Here is a 21,384-nt window from a genome sequence, read left to right on the forward strand (position 1 = left end):
AAAGGTGCAATTCAATTAAAAGTGAGGGGTAGGGTAGCATTAATAAAAAAATAATAAAACCATGGACCTGGGGCAGACTTGGTGAATTCCTCAGCTTCCCAGCAAGCTCAGTGGAGCCCTTCCTGGGATGTCTTTGGCATTTGGGGGCCATTTCTGAAGGTCTTTACGTCTGTATTTACAGAGTGGAGGAGTCAGAGGTCTCTATTGTCATCTCTCCTTCCTGACTTTTCCAACCACAGCCAGGTAGGAGTTTCTAACAGGACAAATGCAGTGTGAGGAGGAGCTCTCCTGCTTCCAGCAGTGATTGATGGTGGCACAACCTGAGGTTTTCATGGATGTGTCCCTCCAGGGGCAGGAAATCCAGGTTTATTGGCACTCAGGAGCTTATTCTCTCACTCAGCACTGACAAAACTTGTCCCGTGGGAAGTGTCCCTGCCCGTGGCAAGGGATTGGATTTAGATGATGTGTTAGGTCCCTTCCAACCCAAACCAGTCTGGGGTTCTATGAAAATCAGGGTGTGTGCTGCAGCCTCAGCCTGGGCACTCTGAGCAACCTCAGCTTTATTTATTCTGCCTCAGCAGAAAAACTGGCAAGAAGAACAGATGGCTGCTGAGAAATGCAGGGGATCAGGCAAGGCTTAGGGAAGACAGGAGAAAATAGAACTGAAGAGTGATTTTGTGAGAGAAATCACTCGAGTTGGAGGAATTTATTTTAGTAAGTGAGTTATTTGCTTTACAACTACATTTAAACTCTGGTGGTAGGGTTGAGGCTCCTGTTTGTACCTGTGTGTGCCCAGCTCCTGCTTTGGGGGTGCAGGCAGAGCCTCAGGTGGGACAGCTGAATTTCTGGTTCCATCTGCACCATCCAAAGAAGGCTGAGCTTTAAATCATTGAGCTGTGTGTGGGCATCCCTCCTGCAGGAGCTGGGCCCTGGATGGAGATGTTCTGCTCCACTTACAGAGCAAACAGCAGAAGAGGAGATAAGGTGGGGTGGGTGTTTTCAGGGCTGCTTTAGACCTTGCTGCTGGGGAGTTCTCCAGTGAATGCAAACAGCAGCTACTTTGCTGCTGATGATTTCCTAGGAAAATTTGTCATTATTTATCAGTGTGCTGTTATTTTGTCTGTGTCTCCTGTCATGCAAAACTGTTGAACAGAAAACCCCTAAATGGCAGCAATGGTTTCCTTGTTGGTGTGGATTTCAGGTGGTGTCCTCCTGGGGCTCAGAAATACTGAAGGAGGTGCAGAAATGAAAACTGCCAGAGCTGGAAAACTTGGAAAACTGAAGAGCCACATAAAAATTCGAAAAAATTTTTTTCCTGTAAGGGTGACAGAGCCCTGGAACAGGCTGCCCAGGGAGGTTGTGGAGTCTCCTTCACTGGAGACATTCAAAACCCGTCTGGACACGTTCCTATGCGAAGTGCTCTAGGTGGCCCTGCTCTGGCAGGGGGGGTTGGACTAGATGATCTTTCGAGGTCCCTTCCAACCCCAAGGATTCTATGATTCTATGATTCTATGATAAAAATGATGGCATCTGTCCTTGGGCAAAAGCATGGCAGGAGTTGTGTGGCTGGCATGCAGCTGGTTTTTTTGTCATAGTAAAATACAGCATAGATAAATATTTGAGAAGGCCTTTTTGCATTACAGAGCTGTAATTCTGATGCAGGATGCATCCTCTTTAGTTGAAGACAGTTTCAGAGAGCTACTTCTGACACCCTCAAGTGTCCTAAAAACTAAATGATTCCAGAACTGAGCTGTTTGAACTGCTGAGTAAGTGATGTGCAGTGAAGGAGCTTCACCTCTTTCCCTCTGACTATTTCATATGTGTCCTTACATCTTCTTTGCCCTCCCACCTCCAGGACCTGTTCCAAAGCTTGAGTTGCTGCCAAGGTTCTCCCTCTCTCAGCAGGGTACATCCCTGCCTCCTTCCATGGGCTGCCATGGACTTACTTTGACAGCAATCCTCTGGGATAATTTTATGTTACTGAAGCAGGGACAAAGGTCAGAAATAACTCATTGCAAGTAGGGCTCATTTGGGGCAGGGGATTTTTTTAGTTTATGGTTCTAACCTGTAGGGCCTTCAGCTGTGATCTGGATGCCTCCTGTTTCTGGTGGGAGATGATGCTCCTGTTACTGTGGGAGATGCTCCTGTTACTGTGGGAGATGCTGTCACCCTCAGACTGGGGCTTTTTGTGAAATATTCCCCCTCACCACCCTCCTGTGACATTTCTCTGTTCCCACAGGCTTTGCCCCTGGTAGAAATGTTATAAGGAGCACAGCAAAATAACTTAGACTCCAGTGGAGGCAATGGTGTTCACCAAACTCAAGCAAGAGCTTGGAGTTCCATTGCACCCTGAAAAAAGCCCAGTTAGTGTTTTTTCTGTTGGCCAAGTATTGAGTGTTCACACGATTTCTGGTCTTTGGTACCAGATAAAAGTGCCTTTGTGTGGCAAAGAAAGCTGTCAGGTCTCTGAGCATCTCCCCTCTGCACTGGGCTGAGCAATTCTGGCAACCTTTGAAGGGGAATATTTATCTTCTGAGCTTCCTGAGCTGTTTCTAAGGCCACTCAGGTTGAGTAAGTATCTGCATGTCTAGACAGTGCATGAACTGAAAGTATTAAATCTGTTTGAGGCCCTCCTGGATTTCCCCCAGCTCTGGTAATGAGCCCATTTACAAACGGAGCACTGCAGAGCTTCAGAGGTAACAAATAAAAAGGAGATGAATTGCCTAATTACCAATGATCAGATCCACAGCTTCACCAACAGCACTCCCTGGGAGCAGCCTTAATGACTCCCTAAGGGACAGCAGGGGCAGGACAGACCCTGGCACTGGGAGCTCTGCAGACCAGGGATGCTCCTGCCTGGGATGCTCTCTTGGCTCCTGCCTCCAGGGTTCTGCAAACCCGGCTGCTGCCTTTGTGTCCTTTCACCTTTGTATCAATCTTAAGGTGTTTAAGGCCAGGTTGGGTGGGGCTTGGAGCACCCTGGTCTTGTGGAAAGTGTCCCTGGCCATGGCAAGGGGTTGGGACTTGAAGGTCCCTTCCAACCCAGTCTGTGGTTCCGTGACTCTGTAATAGAACAGGAGGCCCAGATGTCTGTAAGACACTTGGCTGTTTTTTACTGGCTCACCATAAATCCTGTCCTTACTGAAACAGAGATATGTAAATTAGGCAATAATTCAGTGTGAAAAATATGTTTTGACAAAAAAAAAAAAAAAAACAAAAAAAAACAAAAAAAACCCAAAAAAAGAGCAGTGCCATTGTGAAATGGGACTTTGGAATGGGCTTCCCAGGGAGGTGGTGGCATCACCATCCCTGGGAGCATTTAAAAACCATGTGACTGAGGCACTTCAGAACAGGTTCTAGTGGGTGATAGGTATTAATATATTTTATTGAGGGGGATGTTGACATTTGGATGTGGTGATCTTGCAGGCCTTTTCCAACTGTGATAATTCTGTGGTTCTCTTTCTCTCCCACTCTCTCCCACTCTCTCCCACTCTCTCCCACTCCCAATGACTCTCCCAGAGAGTCATTGACTCTCTGGTCATCCTGAGGCCAGGAAGGATTGCTTTGTTTCTGAAAGCCCTGTCCAAATTTTAGTGGCATTTTGGAGAAAAGAGATGGTGAATGAGAATGATCCCTTTTTCTTTTTTTTTTTTTTTTTCCCCTAGTAGCAAGATTAGGTTGGCAGTTCCTTAAACACAGATTTTGCTTTCTTCTCATTAAGGGATGTTTGTAGCTAAATCAGGACATAGTAGCCCGTGTACAGACAGAGGAAATGCTTGTGTCCAATAATGTGCATTACAAAAAATCACAGATTTCTGGGTTGAGAGGGATTTGTCTCTGAAGACAACTGCTTCACCCATTCTTTGCTGTTAGAGAATCCTTTATTCTCTGCTCCATACATACGTTTAAATTGAGTACAAACCATATTGCCTTGCAGTAAGCAAATGAGCAACCCTACTGCAACCCATCTGTGTTCCTGAGCTGATTCAGAGCCTCCCATTTCCATTTGGAGAACTTCATTAACCATCTCGGGGCTATTTCCTTCCCTCTGGTGCATGAATTGTCTGCAGTGTTTAAGCCACAGTCTGGTGAAGCATTCATACCTGGCAGCTGAGCTGTCATTTGCTGGAAAAAAAAAAAATTCCTTCTTCCTTGAAAAGTTAAGCAAAAATCAGTGTGTTCCTTTACCTCAGCAATGCACTTGAGCATCATGGGCTTGTCTGGTTGCATTATTAATCCTTGATCTCTTTTTGCAGAGACTCCTGGAGGTTGCTTAAAATGCAGCCTTGTTTTTCCAGTTCATTTAGCAGGACAACCTCGCTCCTTGGCAGAGTTGACTAAGCACTGAAGCTGCTTTAAAAGGGTTGGGTTTGTCATCTTGATTGCAGCTACAGTCATTAATTATGTCACTGGGTAATTATTTTGGATGGAAAAAAAAAAAAATGGTCATTTTCGAAACCACCACCAGAAAATGAATTAGGTCACTGGTTGTTCCCTGGGACTGCACAGGGGGTGATTTCAGATCATAGAATCACCATCACATCCCAGGCTGGTTTGGGTTGGGAGGGACCTTAAAGCTCCTCCATCCCCACCCCCTGCCATGGTCAGGGACACCTCCCACCAGCCCAGGTTGCTCCAAGCCCCATCCAACCTGGGCTGAGACACTGCCAGGGATGGGGCAGCCACAGCTTCTCTGGGAAACCTGGCACAGGGGCTCAGCACCCTCACACCAAACTATTTCTCCCTTCCATCTCCTCTCCATCTCCCCTCTCCCATCTGGAAACCCTACCCCCTCATCCCATCCCTCCCTGCCCTTGTCCCCAGTCCCTCCCCAGCTTTCCTGGAGCCCCTTCAGTCACTGGAAGGTGCTCTGAGGTCTCCCCATTGCAGCCTTCTCTTCTCCAGCCTCAACACCCCCAACTCTCTCCCTGGTTCCAGAGCTGCTCCAGCCCTCCCAGAAGCTCCAGGACCTCCTCTGGACTCACTCCAACACCTCCATCTCCTTTTTGTGCTGGGGGGATCCATCTGGAGCAGGTTGTAGTGTTTTAGGATCCTCACTGAGTCCTCACCACTGAAACATGAGATGTTCCTTGGGGGTAGATGGTTTCTTTGTGATGGAAATGGGGTTGTTGGTGTAAGCATGAAGTGTTTTTATTTAAAGGTGGGAAGTGAAGCTTGATCCCACTTGGATAATTTGACCTCTTGCTGCCCTGATAAAAGTAACCATTGCCCAATTCATAAACTTTGAATCTGATCCATCTCTGAGAAGGAAGGAGAAAGCTCTCCCTGAAAACCAGCTTTACCATGGGTTAAAAATCAACCCAACTTCTGGGAATGCCTGGCACCAGGGGGTTGAAATCGAACACATTCTTGGTAGGTGTCTGGCATGTGTAGCATGCATCAAGTTAGGAAGAAAAAGAAATCAAGGATTTGGGGCTACCAAGTCGTGAAACCCTGAATGTTGGCCTGCCTTGACAGTTTCTGGCATGGGGATATGTACAGAGATGCTCCCAAGCATCATTCAGAGAGTTTCTACACTGTGGAAGGTTTATCCACCCAGAACAAACCAAATTCTGGAGCTCACCTTCAAGCTCTTGCTTCCCTGGGCACATACCTGGTCACAACTGGGCAGCTGGGGAAATTTTTGTGCTTTTCATCCCAGTTCCTAAGTGGTGGCAGCAGTGGCTCCACCTGAAGTTCCTGTGCAGATCCTGGTAGAGCTCCATGCCAGCAGCCTGCTGCTGCTCAGGACAGGTCTGATGCCATCTGGACATCCCATGGAGGTGCTTCCATTCCATAATTTGGTTTTTTTTCCCAGATAGACTCAGGTAGGGTTTTTCCAACCAGTACCAGTGAGTCCCACCTTGCACAAGCAGTCGGGCGGCGATGAGCGAGCGCTCGCAGCTCTCTGATATTTACTGTCAGCAGGATGAAAACAAATGAAAGAAGTGAGAAGACTTTCCTAGAGCAGACAGGAGGGGTGTGATGCTCTGGTCCCCACGGTGGCTGCTCTGCCCCTCAGCAGGTGACAGCCACCTTCCCTTTGCCACCGGCTGCGCCGCAGCCGCCGTGACCTAGAAAAGGAACGACTCCGCTTTCAAGAAGTAATAAAAAGTCAACCAGCAGCTGTAAACCAGAGAGGAACTTGTTCAAGCTTGTTATTTGAAAGATTAAAGTTCCTGCCTTGCCTTTATTTTCAGTCTACAGATGTCTGCGGGCTCAGTCGACTGATAATGAGAAAGTCTCTTCAAAGAGCCCCCCGAGCAGGTGACTTCTCTGTGCCCTTCCTTCTGGTCACCCCTTGGCTTTATTGTGTTCTGAACTTCTGGTTTCATTCTGCAGAGCAAGGGGCAGGGGATGCAAACACAGGCTGTGTGCTCCTGGAAGGTTCTGCAGAGCTGCACAATGGAGGATTTCAGTTTCTGTCAGTGCCAGAGGGCAGTTCTCATCCCCTGCACATCCAGGGATGTGTTAAACTTGTCAGAAAGGGGGGAAAAAAAAGTGAATGGGGATAAATTCTAGTGCCTCTCTGAGTAAAGAAAGCTAAATAGAGTTGCCTCGTTGTCCCTGGGTGTAAGGTTGTTGAAAGCAAAGAAAGAAGCTTCTAGCTACAAAACATCCTTGATTACAATTTACTCATCAGATGGACTGGGGTGTCCTAATTCATACCTTAAAAGATGTTTTCATTAGCATTCATTGGTATGGAAGAACAGAAAGCAGTATGTCTTATCTCCAAGTTAACAAGTTTTTAGCAGATAGTTGTGCAGTATTTCAGTTTTGCTCTGATGAAAATGACTGCTCCTTTTGTGGTTTTTTTTCTTTTTCCCCTGGGTTATCATTTTCCAGCCTGCCCTTAGCACTTGAGATGTAACAGATATGTAAAGTGGACTGAACTGTTGGGTCATCTCGCTTCCAGCTTTCAGATGGCAGCTTTCCTTAAATTGTTCCCATCTCTTTCTTTTTCAAATATCAGGCCATAAATTCAGCTCATGGACAGATGTTTCTGACAGCTGAATTACTCATCCATCAATTTGTAGCCCATAAAAACGGTGCCTGGAACACTCTGCATCATTGGACTCAAAGTTGGTAATTGCTGAAGACTCAGTTTCTTCAAAAAGACACACAAAAAAAAAAAAAAAAGAAAAAGAAAAAGAAAATAATAAGAAAACAAATAAAGAGGCACAATGTGGTGAACACAAACCAAGTAAAATAAAATGGATGGTGGGAGGAAAACCTGAATGATTGGCAACATAATCCTGTAAGACTGAAGTCAATGATGTGCCTGTGATTGGCCTTAGGGATTAGAAGTTCCTTAGTTGAAAAAGATGGTAGCCACCACTAAATGAGCTTCAGATACATGGTCTTCCAGGCAAAAAAGAGAGAAAGAAGAGGAAACAGCTGCTATTCCCTTGTGCCTTGTGTTGAAGTGAGGCTGAGCCCTGGGTTCCAGCAGGTTCCAGGTCCTGCCCAGCACTTTCTCCTCCAGCAAACATCTCCAGCCCCATCACCATGTCCAACCTCACCCAGGGCACTTGGGCTCAGGGTATGTTCCTGGCAAGGAAACTCCTTGGCTTGCTTGCTCTGGGCTGGGCTTGGCCTCTAGGTCCCTCTTGCCTCCAGCAGCTGGTGTCCAGGTTGGCAGAACAGAGCTCAGCAGGTTAGGTCACCTCACACGGGAGGTTTTGGCAGGGCTACTGATTGGCTGTGAAAATAATAAAAAGAAGATGTCATCAAGGGCAGTGTTGCATGGTCATGGGACCATTTGGGTTGGAAAAGACCTTTAAGATCATCCAGTCCAAACTTTAGCCAGTCCCATGCTGACCCTTGTCCCTCAGCTCTGACATCCCTCCAGGGATGGGGATTCAACCTGGGCCAGTGTTTGGTGACCCTTCCAGCCAACAGTTTTCTCCTCATCTCCAATCTGAACCTCCCTGGAGCAACCTGAGGCCATTTCCTCTCCTCCTCTCCCTCGTTCCTTGGCAGAAGAGCCCAAAGGCAGGAGCAGCTTTGGAGCTGGGCTGGGTTTTGCCTGAATTTACAGAGATTTGTCCCCCTGAGTCACTTCAGGGCCATGACTCTCCTTGGGAAGGAAGGAGACACAGGAGCCACCTGCCTGGTAAGGTTTGTGTTCAAAACCAGATAGCTCTGATTGTATTGCTGGGCAAAACTGTGGAAGAGAAGCCCCAGGGGTCATACAGCAGAAATGGGAGAAACACTGAGTGGGATTTGTCCCTCTGTGTTGTGCAGATAAATGAAATACCTGCCCAGGAACTGGACAGTGCTGTTTTATTCATATGGCTGCTAAAGAAAATTGGGGTGTTTTGTTGGGGTTTGGTTTCTTTTTTTGTTGGTTGTTCTTTTTGTATCTTTTTAGATTAAGGAAAAGAAATTGTTGCTGTTACAGATTGTAAAAACACCACTTTAAAGACCACCACAGGTTTTTTTTTCTAGAAGATACAGTGGACTAACTTCCATTTCATTGATTTCTCATTAATTAAAGGGACCCTTGTCTGACTTCTTTTGAGTCAATGAAGAAATCTGTGGCTGAAATCAATAGGCCAAGCAGGAGGGAGTAAGGATGTGTTTATTTTTTATAAACATAACTTTGCATAAAGGCAGTAATGTTTCACAGGATTAACTCCTCAGGAAATCTCTGTGTTCCAGTCTTTTAGAGAATGGAGTGGTTCCCAACAACAAATCCCTGCCCCACTCTCACAGTCCCCTTTCTCTGAAATACATTTAGCTTGAGGAAACAAAGATTTCTACATTTTTAAAGGTGGCCAAAACTAAAAAGGAGTCCCTGGGAAGCTTTCTGTGCTCTGGATGGACTGAACATGGGTTTGTTCTGCTAAATTCATCCCAGGTTAGACACCTGACCGTGCTGATAAATGCCCCAGCAACTGATGTGATTTTTTTCCTCAGTGCTTTGCAAGTGTTCTGTGGAAAACTCTTGTTTCAGCTTGGTCAAAATGCATTTCCCAAGATGTTTTTCATCCTTATTTTTGGAAGGCTTTGATGATAAGATTTTTTTTTTTTTTCTCCTTCAGAATTTTCTTTTCAAGCAAATCCTGATTCTCACTGATCTGAAAGCTGAGGACACACGAGCTGACATGCAGGCAGATGTGTTGTGGTTGTGTTTGCCTGTGTACTCTCTCTTTGAAGCATCAATCTTGAGTTGTTCAGATAAAAAGGCAAAGCCTGACTGCCAGGGAGAGGCTGTGCAGGGGAGTTCAGGGAAATGGGAGATGCTTCTCCCCACCCAAGGGAGATGGAGGAGATGCCCAGATCTCTGCAGGAAAAGGGGCAGCAAAGTGGGATGGTTCTTGGTGCTTTAGTGCCAAGCAAGTGCCCAAGAGCTTTGGGTTCCTCCTCTACATGCTCTGGCTTTGCAGAGCCTCCCCACTTTCATTCTAGGGGTTTCAAGGTGGTAGGAATCTAAATCCTGGGGTTTGGATGTCTTGGTGTGATGTGGCTCAGAATTCTGGCAATCTTTAAAAATATTGGACCAGAAAACCCTGGTTCCTCCAGCTGGTTGCATGACCCTTTGGCTCCCTACAGATCCCACCTGTATTTATTTATTTTTCCCTGTACCCCATCAGCAAGTCCAGGAGCTCAGGTTCTATGCTGCTTCTCAGCAGTTTTCAGATGTGTCAGCCCAGGTGCCAGTTCTGACCAGTTTCATTTTCCTACTGGAAAGAGAAAGCTGGGAACTGGATGGGGACAAACTGAGCACAGACTGATTTCCTTTATTTATTTCTTCAACAGCTGAGCTGAACAATCAGGCAGGGGGGACATTTGGTACCAAACCTCGTGACAGTGTTGAGATGCTGTGGGTTGTTTCTTTGGGGTTTTTTTCTTTGGGTTTTTTCTTTTTTTTTTTTTCTTTTTTTTTTTTTTTTTCTTTTTTTTTTTTTCTTTTTTTTTCTTCTTTTTTTTTCTTTTTTTTCTTTTTTTTTCTCTTTTTTTTTCTGGTTTCCATGGTAAAAATAAGAATTAGAACTGGTGTTGATTGCAAGGCAGAAATGTGTGTTGCTTCTTCTGGAGTAATAGCAATACCCAGTACTGGCTGAGGCTGCATGGAAATGAAATGAAAAATCAACTTGGTTTGCTTTACAAGGACTGAAATAATGGAGCTTCTGTAGTGGGTGTGTTTGGGTGGCTGTGGAAAAGGCTGATGCTCCAAAGCAGCAACAGAATTGGTTGGAAATTCATGAGTAGTGTTGGCAGCTGCAAAATGTAAATATGAAGTATTAATTATCAAAAATATTTGCCAGAGTCTCTGTTTGGGTATTCCCTTATCAAAACCCTGGCTCTAATGGGGAATATTTTTGCAGCAGAGCAGTGTAAGGAATCAGAAGTACCTCTGGATGACTTCCAGAAAACTGCCAGAAAGTCCTTATTAGCTCACTCACTGGCAGCACAGTCCTGTTAATACAGTACTCACAAATGGAGTTGGCAAGGAACATGCTGGCATAGAACATGTGGCTTAAAAAGCACTAATGAGGGCTGTTTCAAATAAAATAATTAGGTTTTTTTTATGTTGACAATTATTTCATTTTCTGCAGAGTTGGATGTTTCTCTAGTTCTTAATTTTTAGTGAAAGGGACAGACACAACCATGAAATCCTGTCTGGTTCTGTGCCACTCACTTTTGGGGCAGAACCAATTATTTTAATCTTCCTTTCAACTTCATCGTTGTTTTGGGGTTTTTTTCTAAATAAAATAAAACTTGCAATCCATTGCAAAGAACAAACCATAATAATCACAGTGCAAGTGAGATGATTTTTCATTAAAAGGACCAGCAGCTTTTGTGAGGTCTGCAGAGAAGTTTCTGTTCCAGCAGAGAGGCATCACTTTCTCTTTTTGGGGAAGCTATTTAGGAAAAGTAAAGAAAAATATAGAGACTTTAGGTTTCTTCTGCTTGTGGGCTGAATTAGTAGCAGAGAAATTTGTTTCCCACTTATGACCCTGTTATTTGCTGTTTATCATTTTCATTTTTAAGTCAGGTGCATGTGTCAGATAAAAGAGTCTTCATTATAAAGGTTTTTTGAGAAACTGTGCCAGGAACTGCACGTTGCTGTAACCACAGTGGTGATTCCAGCTGCTGCCACAGTTTGGGGTGGTCAGAAGTTCTGGGTAGAATGAAGTTTCTCAGAATTATTTTTATTGTAGTTTTTATGGTTTTTCTAGTGCGGGAGCAGGGCTGTGTGAACAAACCAGCATCCCTCTGAGAAAACAATCCTCATTTCCCTTGGCTATTTCTGCATGTTCAGCTGTACTCAAAGGACTTGCTAAAATAGCTGTGTTGAATTTAGAAACCTGAGAAGATGTTCCTGCTCATGGCAGGAGTGTTGCTCTGTGTGACCTTTAAAGGTCCCTTCCAACCCAAACCCAAAACACTTGCATGTTAAAATACAAGCTTGTTTTCTCTGCCTGGTGAGATCACTCAGTAAATGGACAGGCAGCCACATTTCTGTTTCTGGAAGCATTTTCTGGGCCAGCCACCTGGACCATATCCACGTGTCCTACATCCATCCCAGGGTGCTGAGCATCCCTCCTCATGGGCCCAACCAGAAGGTCCATGTGGGCAAAGTCCTTGTGTTACCACTTTAAAAGTCAACTGCAGATCTTCCCATAACCAACTTCAATACCTTCCCTGCAGCACACTCCTCACTTTGCCCTCAAGGACAATTCTCTGCTCCAGGCAAGGCTTATCCAGAACTGGGAGGGCTCCCTGACAGGTTCATGGTGCTTTATGCATTGTTCAACCTCTCTTAAAGGTCCTGGTGCCCCTTCTTCTTCTTTCTGCAATGTTGTGAATATCCTGGGAGCATTTAATGCAGGGCAGGATTCCATGTCTGCTTTACCTGGTGTTGGATGAGCAGCAGAGCCTCCTCTTGGCACCTTCCTGTTCTTTTCCAGCCTCAGTGCTGGTCACTTCTTTCCAGAGTTCTCAGGCTGCAGGATTTTCTGGGAGGTTTCTTTGAGATGAGAGCAGGAGGGATGTGCAGGATGGGCAGAGCAGGAGGGATGTGCAGGGTGGGCAGAGCAGGAGGGATGTGCAAGGTGGGCAGAGCAGGAGGGATGTGCAGGGTGGGCAGAGCAGGAGGGATGTGCAGGGTGGGCAGAGCAGGAGGGATGTGCAAGGTGAGCAGAGCAGGAGGGATGTGCAGGGTGGGCAGAGCAGGAGGGATGTGCAGGGTGGGCAGAGCAGGAGGAGCAGTTGCCCTGATTTGTGATGATCTTTGCTTCACCACCTGGGGGATGTCAGAAAAACTCCCTGCAGCTCCTGGGTGAGCAGGGATCTGGGACATGGATCTTATTCAGGGCTGTCCAAAAGGCTGAACTGATGTTAACCAAGCTGCACTTTTGGTTTTGTTATCTGTTTTGTTGGTCTCAGTACTTTGGTACAAAGAGGTGGCATCTGACAGGCTCTGTCAAACTGAAGTTTTTCATCAGCTCCCCTGGGATGATTTTTTGTTAAAGACAAAATATACAAGCACAGCTTTTCAGCCTCTTTATTATCTTTAACAATTCTTTGGAGCACATGGGAAGCCACTAAAAGAGGGATACTCCACAGTTCTAGGCTGTCAACGGGGGTACCCAGGCTCCTCAGCTCCTCTCTCCTCTTGTCCTGCTCCCCACCCATCTGTCCATCTGAGAGGTTCTGGTGCCAGGTTTGGGTCTCACTGACTGACACCCCATGCACGGGCAGGGTTTGTATCAGAGGGGGTCCCTCTGCCTTGCACATTGAGTGGTTTTCCCTTTTTGTCACTTCCTTTTACATTTCTAACCCAATCTGAGATTTTTTTCCCCCATCCATGACTTAACCCCTGTCAGCCCTGAAGAGCCCCCAGAGCCTGGAGCATGGCCCAGCCAGCAAACCCTGAAATAACAACCCAGATGGACTCTGCAGTGGTCCAACTCAAGCTCTGCAAGGCTCAAAGCAGAGTAAAACACACACTGACTTGGGGGCAAGCAAAGCAAAGATGATTTCTCGAGCTGTTCCATCACCCCAAGGCTTCCTCTTGCTTTTATTTTTATTTTTTCTCCACAGTCTGAGTTGCATTCAGTGGGCAGGAGGCTGTCCTGCTGTGCCATACTTGATCTGTGGCAGTATTGACCTCTTCATCCCTCTGCTCTGCATTTCAGGCATGGAGACCATAAACGGTGCTGCAGACCTCATGGATTTGGGGGAAATTCGGGAGATTTAGTGCTGGATGTCAGCAACCAGGGGATGGTTTCATTGCAGCAGTAGATCCAGGGTTTGGTACTAAAGGTTTTCTGTCCTCAGTGCTGTCCTGGTGGAGGTGTCCCAGGCAGGAGCTTCAGCACCCAGACAGATGTGGGCAGCTCAGTGGAACATCTCCTGGTGGCATCACTGAACCCCTAAAATTGTCTTGGGACCCCTGGTAAATATTTAACAGTTTTTTTCCTTTGTTTTCTGCAGCTTGTGTCTGGCATAAGGCAGAGTCTCTGCCAGTCCCAGGCCACTCTGCTGCCCAAATTGGAGATGATTTCTTCTCACCTCTAAGCTGGTTACACTCATTTCAGAGCCAGCATGGCAACTCCTTCTTGTGATGCCTCCTCAATTAGAATTTCTTTTTCCTTCTTCGTTTCTTGCTGTGGCATATAAACAAAGGAATCTATGGATTTTCATGTTGAAAACACTGTGCAATCTATAAAGCACAAAAATCTATGCTTTTTTTTTTTTTTTTTTTTAATGAAACAGCCTCTTGTTTGCTCATATTGACTTTTATTGCCATCTGAACTCCATCCATCTTGGAGCCTACAAGGTTTGCTGATAATTATGCACCAGGGCTGTTAGGGCAATGAGGTGGCATTTCAGTTCTTCAGAATGCTCTTTAGATTCCAGCCCTGCCCCGGGTGACAGAGGTGACACCTGGGGCCTCAAGCCAGGAGGCAGCACCCAGCTCAGGGAGGCAGAGCTGGCGCAGCCTCATCTGATGTGCAAGGTGGCAGAAAACACATCTGGCCAATGTTATTCTAAAATCATGGAGATAATGGGGTCATTAGACATGAGGAGAGAATTTACCTGCTCAGGTTTGGAGGGTTTGGAGGGATAGAATAGTAAATTCAGCCTCTGTAAGGTGATGAAATGACTGAAATTTAAAACACTTCTATTTTTCCCTTGCTTTGTTTGGTTTTTTCCCTTTCAATTTTTAAGGAGGAAAAAGGTTGTTTAACATTTGAACAAGTAGGTTGGAGACATGTGGGCAGGTTTGCAAAGCAATTTAGCCTCCTCAAGATGGAATAATCCAGTGAGATTTTGGAAAAAAAGGCTGCAGAAAGTGCTCAGGGGCTTAGACACCATCCCAACCCTGTCTCTTTGCTGCAGTCCCTGCCTGGTGAGCCCCAGAAATGCTCCTGAACTGGGTGAAATCAGGGGGTTTCCTGCATGCACCAAACTTCCCAGAACCTTTGGGCTCCCCAAGGTTTGGTGCAGGGCCAGGAGGGCAGAGGAGGCCAAAAAAGCAGCTGGGAGGCAGGGGTGTCCTCGTGATAAAATGGGTTTGCAATCGTGATAAATCATGATGAAATGGGTTTGCTTTCATCTGTTTGGTACAACACTGCTCCCTGGGGGGTTATCTCAGGCGGTTTGGGGTCCTGCTGTGTCTCTCACCCTTCCTGGGAGAGAAGGTTGAAGGAGGAGGCACCCAGGGGAGCTCAAGTCCATGGGTGCTCCTGGGCATTCCTAAGGTGAACACAACTGTCCCAACAGCTCTGACATTTGCATCCTTCTTTTGCTTTTAGGCTGGACAACAGCGTTGGTGGGAGCAGGAAATTACAGTGAATGGAAATATCCAAAAGGGAGAATTAATTACCTACAACCTGACAGAGCTGATCAAGCCCGAGGCATATGAAGTCCGTCTCACGCCCATCACCAGGTTTGGGGAGGGGGACTCAACGATTCGGGTCATCAAGTATAGTGGTAAGAAGTTCTTTGTGTACAAGGAAATGTCTTGTGGGACCCTGGGCAGACAACATGGGAAATGAAAGGGAATTCTGGGGACAAAAAGGGAAAAAAAAAAAAAAAAAAGATTGGCTCAGTGAAATAGCTTTGAGTTTGTTCTCAGCTTTTGACAGGTTGGGGGGCAATGGGTGTTGAAGGAGAATGCACAGAACAAGAAGGATTCTGAGGGTGTCAAAGCAGTGTTGTGATATCCTTAGAATGCATTTTTTCTCCCCAGGATGAGCACTTTTTGAGAAGTTTATATTTGAATGTCAATGCTTTTTTTTCTTTTTTAAATGACTGTTTCTAGTCCTGTGCAAGTGGGAAGGGACGTTTCTACATTTCCCTGTAAAAGGTCATGCTGTGACAAAGAGTTCTCCACTTTAATCCAACAAGAAAAGTATTTTTACCTCCTTCCATTCAGCCTCCCAGCATTACCAGCAATTAATTCATTGAGATATGAATACTCATCAAAATATTCACTGAATAACTTGTTGAGTGAATCAGTTGTTTAATGAAACATTATTTTGTTTGTCTTCTGTCTGATGGCAGTGAATGGGCAAGAGGTACCTTGGAGAGAGGGCAGCTCTCCTGGAGATACCCTGGGGAGGTTTGCAGTGGGAACCTGAGGTGCTGAGGTTTTGTAACTCAAAAGGGAAACCTGAGCTGAAGATTTGATTTCTGAACATGGAATCATGAAAATAGGGGTTTCTTATCTAGGGAACAGACTTCTTAACAGGGCCTTAGCTACAGGAGAAGGGATGATGGTTTGAACTGAGAAGGCGAGGAGAATTCAGGCTGGATATCAGGAAGATGGTTTTAACCCTGTGCAGGTTTCCCAGCAGAAGCTGTGGCTGCCCCATCCCTGGCAGTGTCTCAGCCCAGGTTGGATGGGGCTTGGAGCAAACCTGGGCTGGTGGGAGGTGTCCCTGACCATGGCAGGGGTTGGGATTAGGTGACCTTTAAGGTCCCTTCCAACCCAAACCATTCCATGATGCGATGTAAATTTTATCCCATGACTTTATTACTGACCAGTGCTGTTATGAGGAGAAAAAAACCCTCCACCCTTTAGGTCACTCAGTCACTGCTGCTCCTTTTTTCATGGTGGTTGTACCCTGGCAAGTCCCAGGAGGTTGATTAAGGTCTTGCCTATGGCTCCCAACCCTGCTGAGCTGGAGGTTTTTAATGAACCTAATGTGATTTACATTCCCAGCCCCTGCCTGGGCAGGAAGAACGCACCCGTTGCAGCATAAAAGGAGTATTTTGTCTAGTGCAATTTTTTTTTGGTCCCCTGCTAGAATCTGCCATTGAGCACAGATGTGACTAAATGCCCATTTGGTGCTGGGGAGGTGCCAATGCAGAAATCCAGGCTCCCAGGAGGGAGGGAGCCATTGCCTCCTGCCCAGATGGAGCCAGAGCCGCTGGAACCGCGCTCGTGCCGCCGCTCGGGCGCCAACCAATTTCACAGCTTCAGAGATCATGAGCCAGTATGCTAATCAGGAAGGAAAAAAAAAACCTAAAAAATGACTTCCTTTTGAAGAGGGATCCCAGAACCGGCTGGGGCTTTGTGTGGCTCGAATCTGCATTTTTATCTCAGCATTCATCCAGTGGCTATAGTGTCAGCAAACTATTAGCAGGCTCATTTTAAGGCTGTTACAGCTTCAGCTGGAAAATGATGATGACCTACAAGACATTATTGTAAGGCAAAGCCAATGCTTATAACCTGAAATGCTGGAATCTTAGAAGAGCAGTTAATGGGCTAGCAGGATACACAGCAGCAGGATGGCAGTGATGCGAGAAATCATTAGAAACACTACCCAGAAAATAAAAGCCATCATGTAAATGCTTCTGGAAAGGAGAGCTGAGATTTTTAATTTTTTTTTCTCTTTTTACTTTTTTTTGTTTGTTTGTTTAATTGTGAGACCTCAGACAAGGAGGAAAAGATTTGACTTTTCCTATTTTCAGTGGAGCTTTGTGTGTGTGTGTGTCTCAGTGTGCTCAGCTTTGATCCCTAGCCCAGAAGCTCATTGCCTCCAGGAGTGTCAGCCCATCCAGCCCTTCTCTCTCTCCCTCTTTCTTTTGTGGCCACAGAGCAGCTGGAGACTCCCTATGGACAAGGAGTCCCATGGACAAGACAAGGGGCAATGGGCACAAGTTGCTCCTGGGCAGATTCCCATTGGACACCAGAGGAAAATGTTTCCCCATGAGGACAGTCCAGAGCTTGGAAATGGTCTCCCAGGGGAAGGGGTGGATTCCCCCACTCTGGAAGTTTGGAAGTCTCAGCTCCAGGGGGTGCTGAACATCTCAGAGAAACAAGAAGATGAGAAGGGTTGGAGCAGAGGGGCCTTGGGGGCCCTTCCACCTGGCACTCTGGGATTCTCCTCCCACAATCCTAGGAATACTCTTTTTGGAGGGCCATGATCCAGGACCACGTCCATTCAGGTCTTGAATCTCTCCAGAGATGGAGCAACCTGTCTGATGCTCTGTCACCCTTGGGGTAAAAAAGCTTTTTCCTGAGGTTTAAACTGCCCAGATGTGGTTGTGTTGCTGCTGAGGATTCCCATTGCAGACATTCCTCCCCTTACTGTTTAAACCTCAGGCAGGCTGGTAGGACTCCATCCTTTTTTAAGAATGCAGCCAGTGTGAAGAGCAGAGCAGAGCAGATGCATGGCAGAGTGGCTAAAAATGGTGGCAGTGGTTTTGCTTTTAAGAAATACATTGGGTTTTACAGCTGAGTTTCATTTTTGTGCACACAGAGAGCAGGCAGGCCATGAACTACCTTGGTTTTACTTTGAGAGCTGAAGTTTGTCTTTGATAGCAGGACCATCCTGGCTGGGTACTGCCCAGAACTGATGCTCTAGGAGAGTTATAAAATGTGTCAGGATCAGTCTAGGGAGAAGAAGGTTTTTCCAGCTTTCTTTCAGGGGATGAATCACCCTCTGAACATGCCCATATCTTTCCAGTGACTTAAGAGACACTCCAATGACACTTCTAAATGAGGTGTCTTAACTTTTAGATGGCCAGAGCTTAAGCACATTAATCCTCCCTGTTTGGGTTATTCTCCTTATATGTGATACATCCCCCTTTCAATGAAAGCCCCCAACTGGAGATCACCGTGGTAATGTATAAACAGAACAGCTTCTGAAGTGCTAGCCCACTGGTAGCCATCTGAACATCCAAAATAAGGAGGGTATTAAAGCAGGAAACCCTCATGATGAGCTCTGTACAGTGGGACCTGGCAATGCAAAATACAAATTCTGCAGCAGCCAATCCCAGGAATCAAAAACCTACCCAAAGTGCAAGCATTTCACAGGCAGATCCCTCCCCTGCACTGAATTATTCTGTCTGCAGCCAAAAGATTGGGAGAAAAAAAAAAAAGAGCAACCCTCAGAGTTGGAGTGACACTGGTAATTGCAGCCAAGAGCACTCCCCAAAGTCTGGGATGGATCCATGTGTACACAGCCTGCTGAGTAACTACACACAGGGTGGTTTAATAGCACTAATGAGAGTTTTGTGGGCTCATACAAAACACAGATGTGTCAGAGTAACAGCAGAGATGTCTCAGGGTAATGGTTTAAATTTTATCCCCATCGCTTGACATAAATCTGTGTCTGATAGAAACTGCCTGGAAAGTCCTCCAACCACTTAACTACAACTCCACTGGTTTAATTTTATGGTTTCTGGGGACATATTTTAGAAGTTAAGCAGTGACTAAAGCAGCAAGTTGAGCTCCTTCCTATGAGAAAGCCACTGACTTGACATTAATACCACAGGTAGGTTAAATCAGCAGTGGGTAGATGATGGTGGCCACTGGCTTTATAGTCCAGCTTGTATGTTCTCAGAGGAGGTTTAGGCACTCCCCAGATACTATAGGGAAGAAGGTATATAATTGTGGTCATATTTTTTTAGTAGTATTAGTATTATTTTTATTATTGTTGTTATTATTATTTTAAGCTGCCCAAAAATAGAATTGTCACCAACTAGGATTTGTATAATAAATCTATAATAATAGGATCTATACATTTGCCAAGCCACACATTTCCAGTATTATCCAGTGTTGTAAATATTAAGTTAGGATTAATAGCTCTGATGAGAGGGAGGAAGCCTGGTCCTTGTAGTGTAACAGTATTTCCAGTGCAGAATAATTGCTCTGTGCAAACCAAGAGACTCTTGATCTTGATTAAAGGTTTTAGGTGCTGGCTGTACTGACCACAAATAACCAGTTTCCAAGCGTAGCAGCTGCACCCCCAGCATTGCTTCTGCTGACTTCTGCCTTTATGTTTTGATGGGTTTTTAAAGCTGTTTTTTTAAAGGAAGGATATAACCTTGCAGTCTCTGAAGGCCACCTCACTCCTAAGCTGAGCAAGTGTTGGGAAGGATGTGTGGGAAGTTCTGCCTTTATATAAATGTAGTTACACCTAACACACTCAGTGTGTAGCAAAGCCATTCAGCCCACACTTTTCTGCTGTGACCTGCACAAACACAGATCACAGGGAAAAATCCTCCATCCTGCCTCTAACCAAGACACTTTGCTCTCCTCCTGGGATCCTCCACCAGCAAAACTTTCCTGGCATCAGGAGCCAGGGGCAGCTGAGCAGAGGTACTGAGGTACACAGATTTTTCCTGACATTCCCAAAGTCAGCTTTGGGAATTTAATCCCTCAGCCACCCATTAATGTCCCTTTAGGCTGATTGAACTTGCTGCCAGGCACCTTCCCTTGCTGCAGGGAGAGCTGGAGCCATTGCACCTTGCCTTAGGGTAGCTAAAAAAGTGGGCTTTTTGGGGCTTGGTGGTTGGGTGTGCTGGGGTTTTCACCCTAGTTTCTAATGCTAAATAAGTTCAGCCTAACTGCTTTCATCTGTATTTCAGCTTTAGACAAGCAGGTAAAAAAAAAGGCTTGGGAAAAAAGGCTTTTTTTTTTTTTTTTTGGTTCTTCTATGAATAATCTGAGTAGTGTGACTCAAGGTGATGTGCTGATGGCAGGTTCCATGAAAGCCATATGTTCAGTTCCACCTCAAGCACCAGGAAAGGCAGATCCCAGTGATTTCAGCTAATTCCAAGTTCAATCACTCCAGGATTTCACAAAATGAATGTTTCTTGGAGAATGCAAAGTAATTTCTTCTGGCAAAAGCTATGGGTTTATCTAACCTGTAGTGATGCCCAAGGCTCTTCAGAAGATTGCAAAAATCTCTGCTCATTTCTTTCTGAGAAGGCAAAATCAAACAGCAGAGTTGCTGAGTTAGAGCTGGTTTGAGAACTTCAGACTGGATCTAGAACCACTCAGAGTCCTTGGGTGGGGTCACAAACCCACGTTTGAAAAGAGAATCACAGAATGTCTGTGGCTGGAGGAGACCCATGGGAGGTGATTCTTCCCCTGTACTCAGCGCTGGTTAGGCCACACCTCGAGTACTGTGTCCAGTTCTGGGCCCCTCAGTTTAAGAAGGATGTAGAGGTCCTGGAGCAGGTCCAAAGGAGGGCAACCAGGCTGGTGAAGGGACTCGAGCACAGGCCCTATGAGGAGAGGCTGAGGGAGCTGGGGCTGTTCAGCCTGAAGAAGAGGAGGCTCAGGGGAGACCTCATTGCTGTCTACAACTCCCTGAAAGGAGGCTGTAGCGAGGTGGGAACTGGACTCTTTTCACAGACGACCTTCAACAAGACAAGAGGACACAGTCTTAAGTTGTGCCAGGGGAGGTTTAGGTTAGATATTAGAAAGAATTTCTTCACGGAGAGGGTGATCAGGCATTGGAATGGACTGCCCGGTGAGGTGGTAGATTCTCCGTCCCTGGAGACATTTAAAAAAAGACTGGATGTGGCACTCAGTGCCATGGTCTAGCAACTGCTCCGGTGGGTCAAGGGTTGGACTAGATGATCTCTGAGGTCCCTTCCAACCCGGCTAATTCTATGATTCTATGATCCATTCCAGCCTTTGACAGCACAGCATGGGAAGGGCAGCAAGAAACCAGGGAACAACCAGGGAACAATAGGGAACAACCAGGGAACAATAGGGAACAACCAGGGAACAAGAGGGAACAAGAGGGAACAACCAGGGAAGAATAGGGAACAACCCTTGTGGTGCTGTCTGGCATTACCAGATGCACATGGGATTGGGAGAGAAAAGGTTATTTCACCTTTTCTGTTAGTAACACAGTTCCAACACCCAGCTTAGCATCCTGCTGCTTCTCACACACCTAAGGGCTTGCAGCAGAAGGGCTGTTCCCTGAGCCATCCATCCCCATCCTCCAGATCACCCCCTGCCAGGGAGCACAGAACTGCTCATTCCTCGTTCAAACCCCAGTATTGTGCAGGTTACTCTGGACCTGAGCCTGGGTTGCTGCTCCTGTGGTTAAAATACCCACAGGCACTGCTGGGGTTTGGCTGTCATCCTGTTTCAGTCTGTTAAAGTTATAAGGA

The 21,384-nt window shown here is 46.0% G+C and overlaps 1 protein-coding gene across 1 annotated transcript in view; it reads left to right on the forward strand.

Moving 5' to 3' along the window:
- Window positions 1-21,384, forward strand: part of MDGA2 (MAM domain containing glycosylphosphatidylinositol anchor 2) — a gene marked incomplete at its 5' end in the record, with an annotated part of 215,453 nt that overhangs the window by 172,443 nt on the left and 21,626 nt on the right. The window contains one exon of the mRNA XM_030452508.1: window positions 14,775-14,952. Coding sequence (XP_030308368.1) covers window positions 14,775-14,952 — 178 coding nt within the window. The remainder of the gene's footprint in view (window positions 1-14,774; window positions 14,953-21,384) is intronic.

Source organism: Calypte anna, chromosome 5A (genome assembly GCF_003957555.1).
Source record: "Calypte anna isolate BGI_N300 chromosome 5A, bCalAnn1_v1.p, whole genome shotgun sequence".
Taxonomy (NCBI): Eukaryota; Metazoa; Chordata; class Aves; order Apodiformes; family Trochilidae; genus Calypte; species Calypte anna.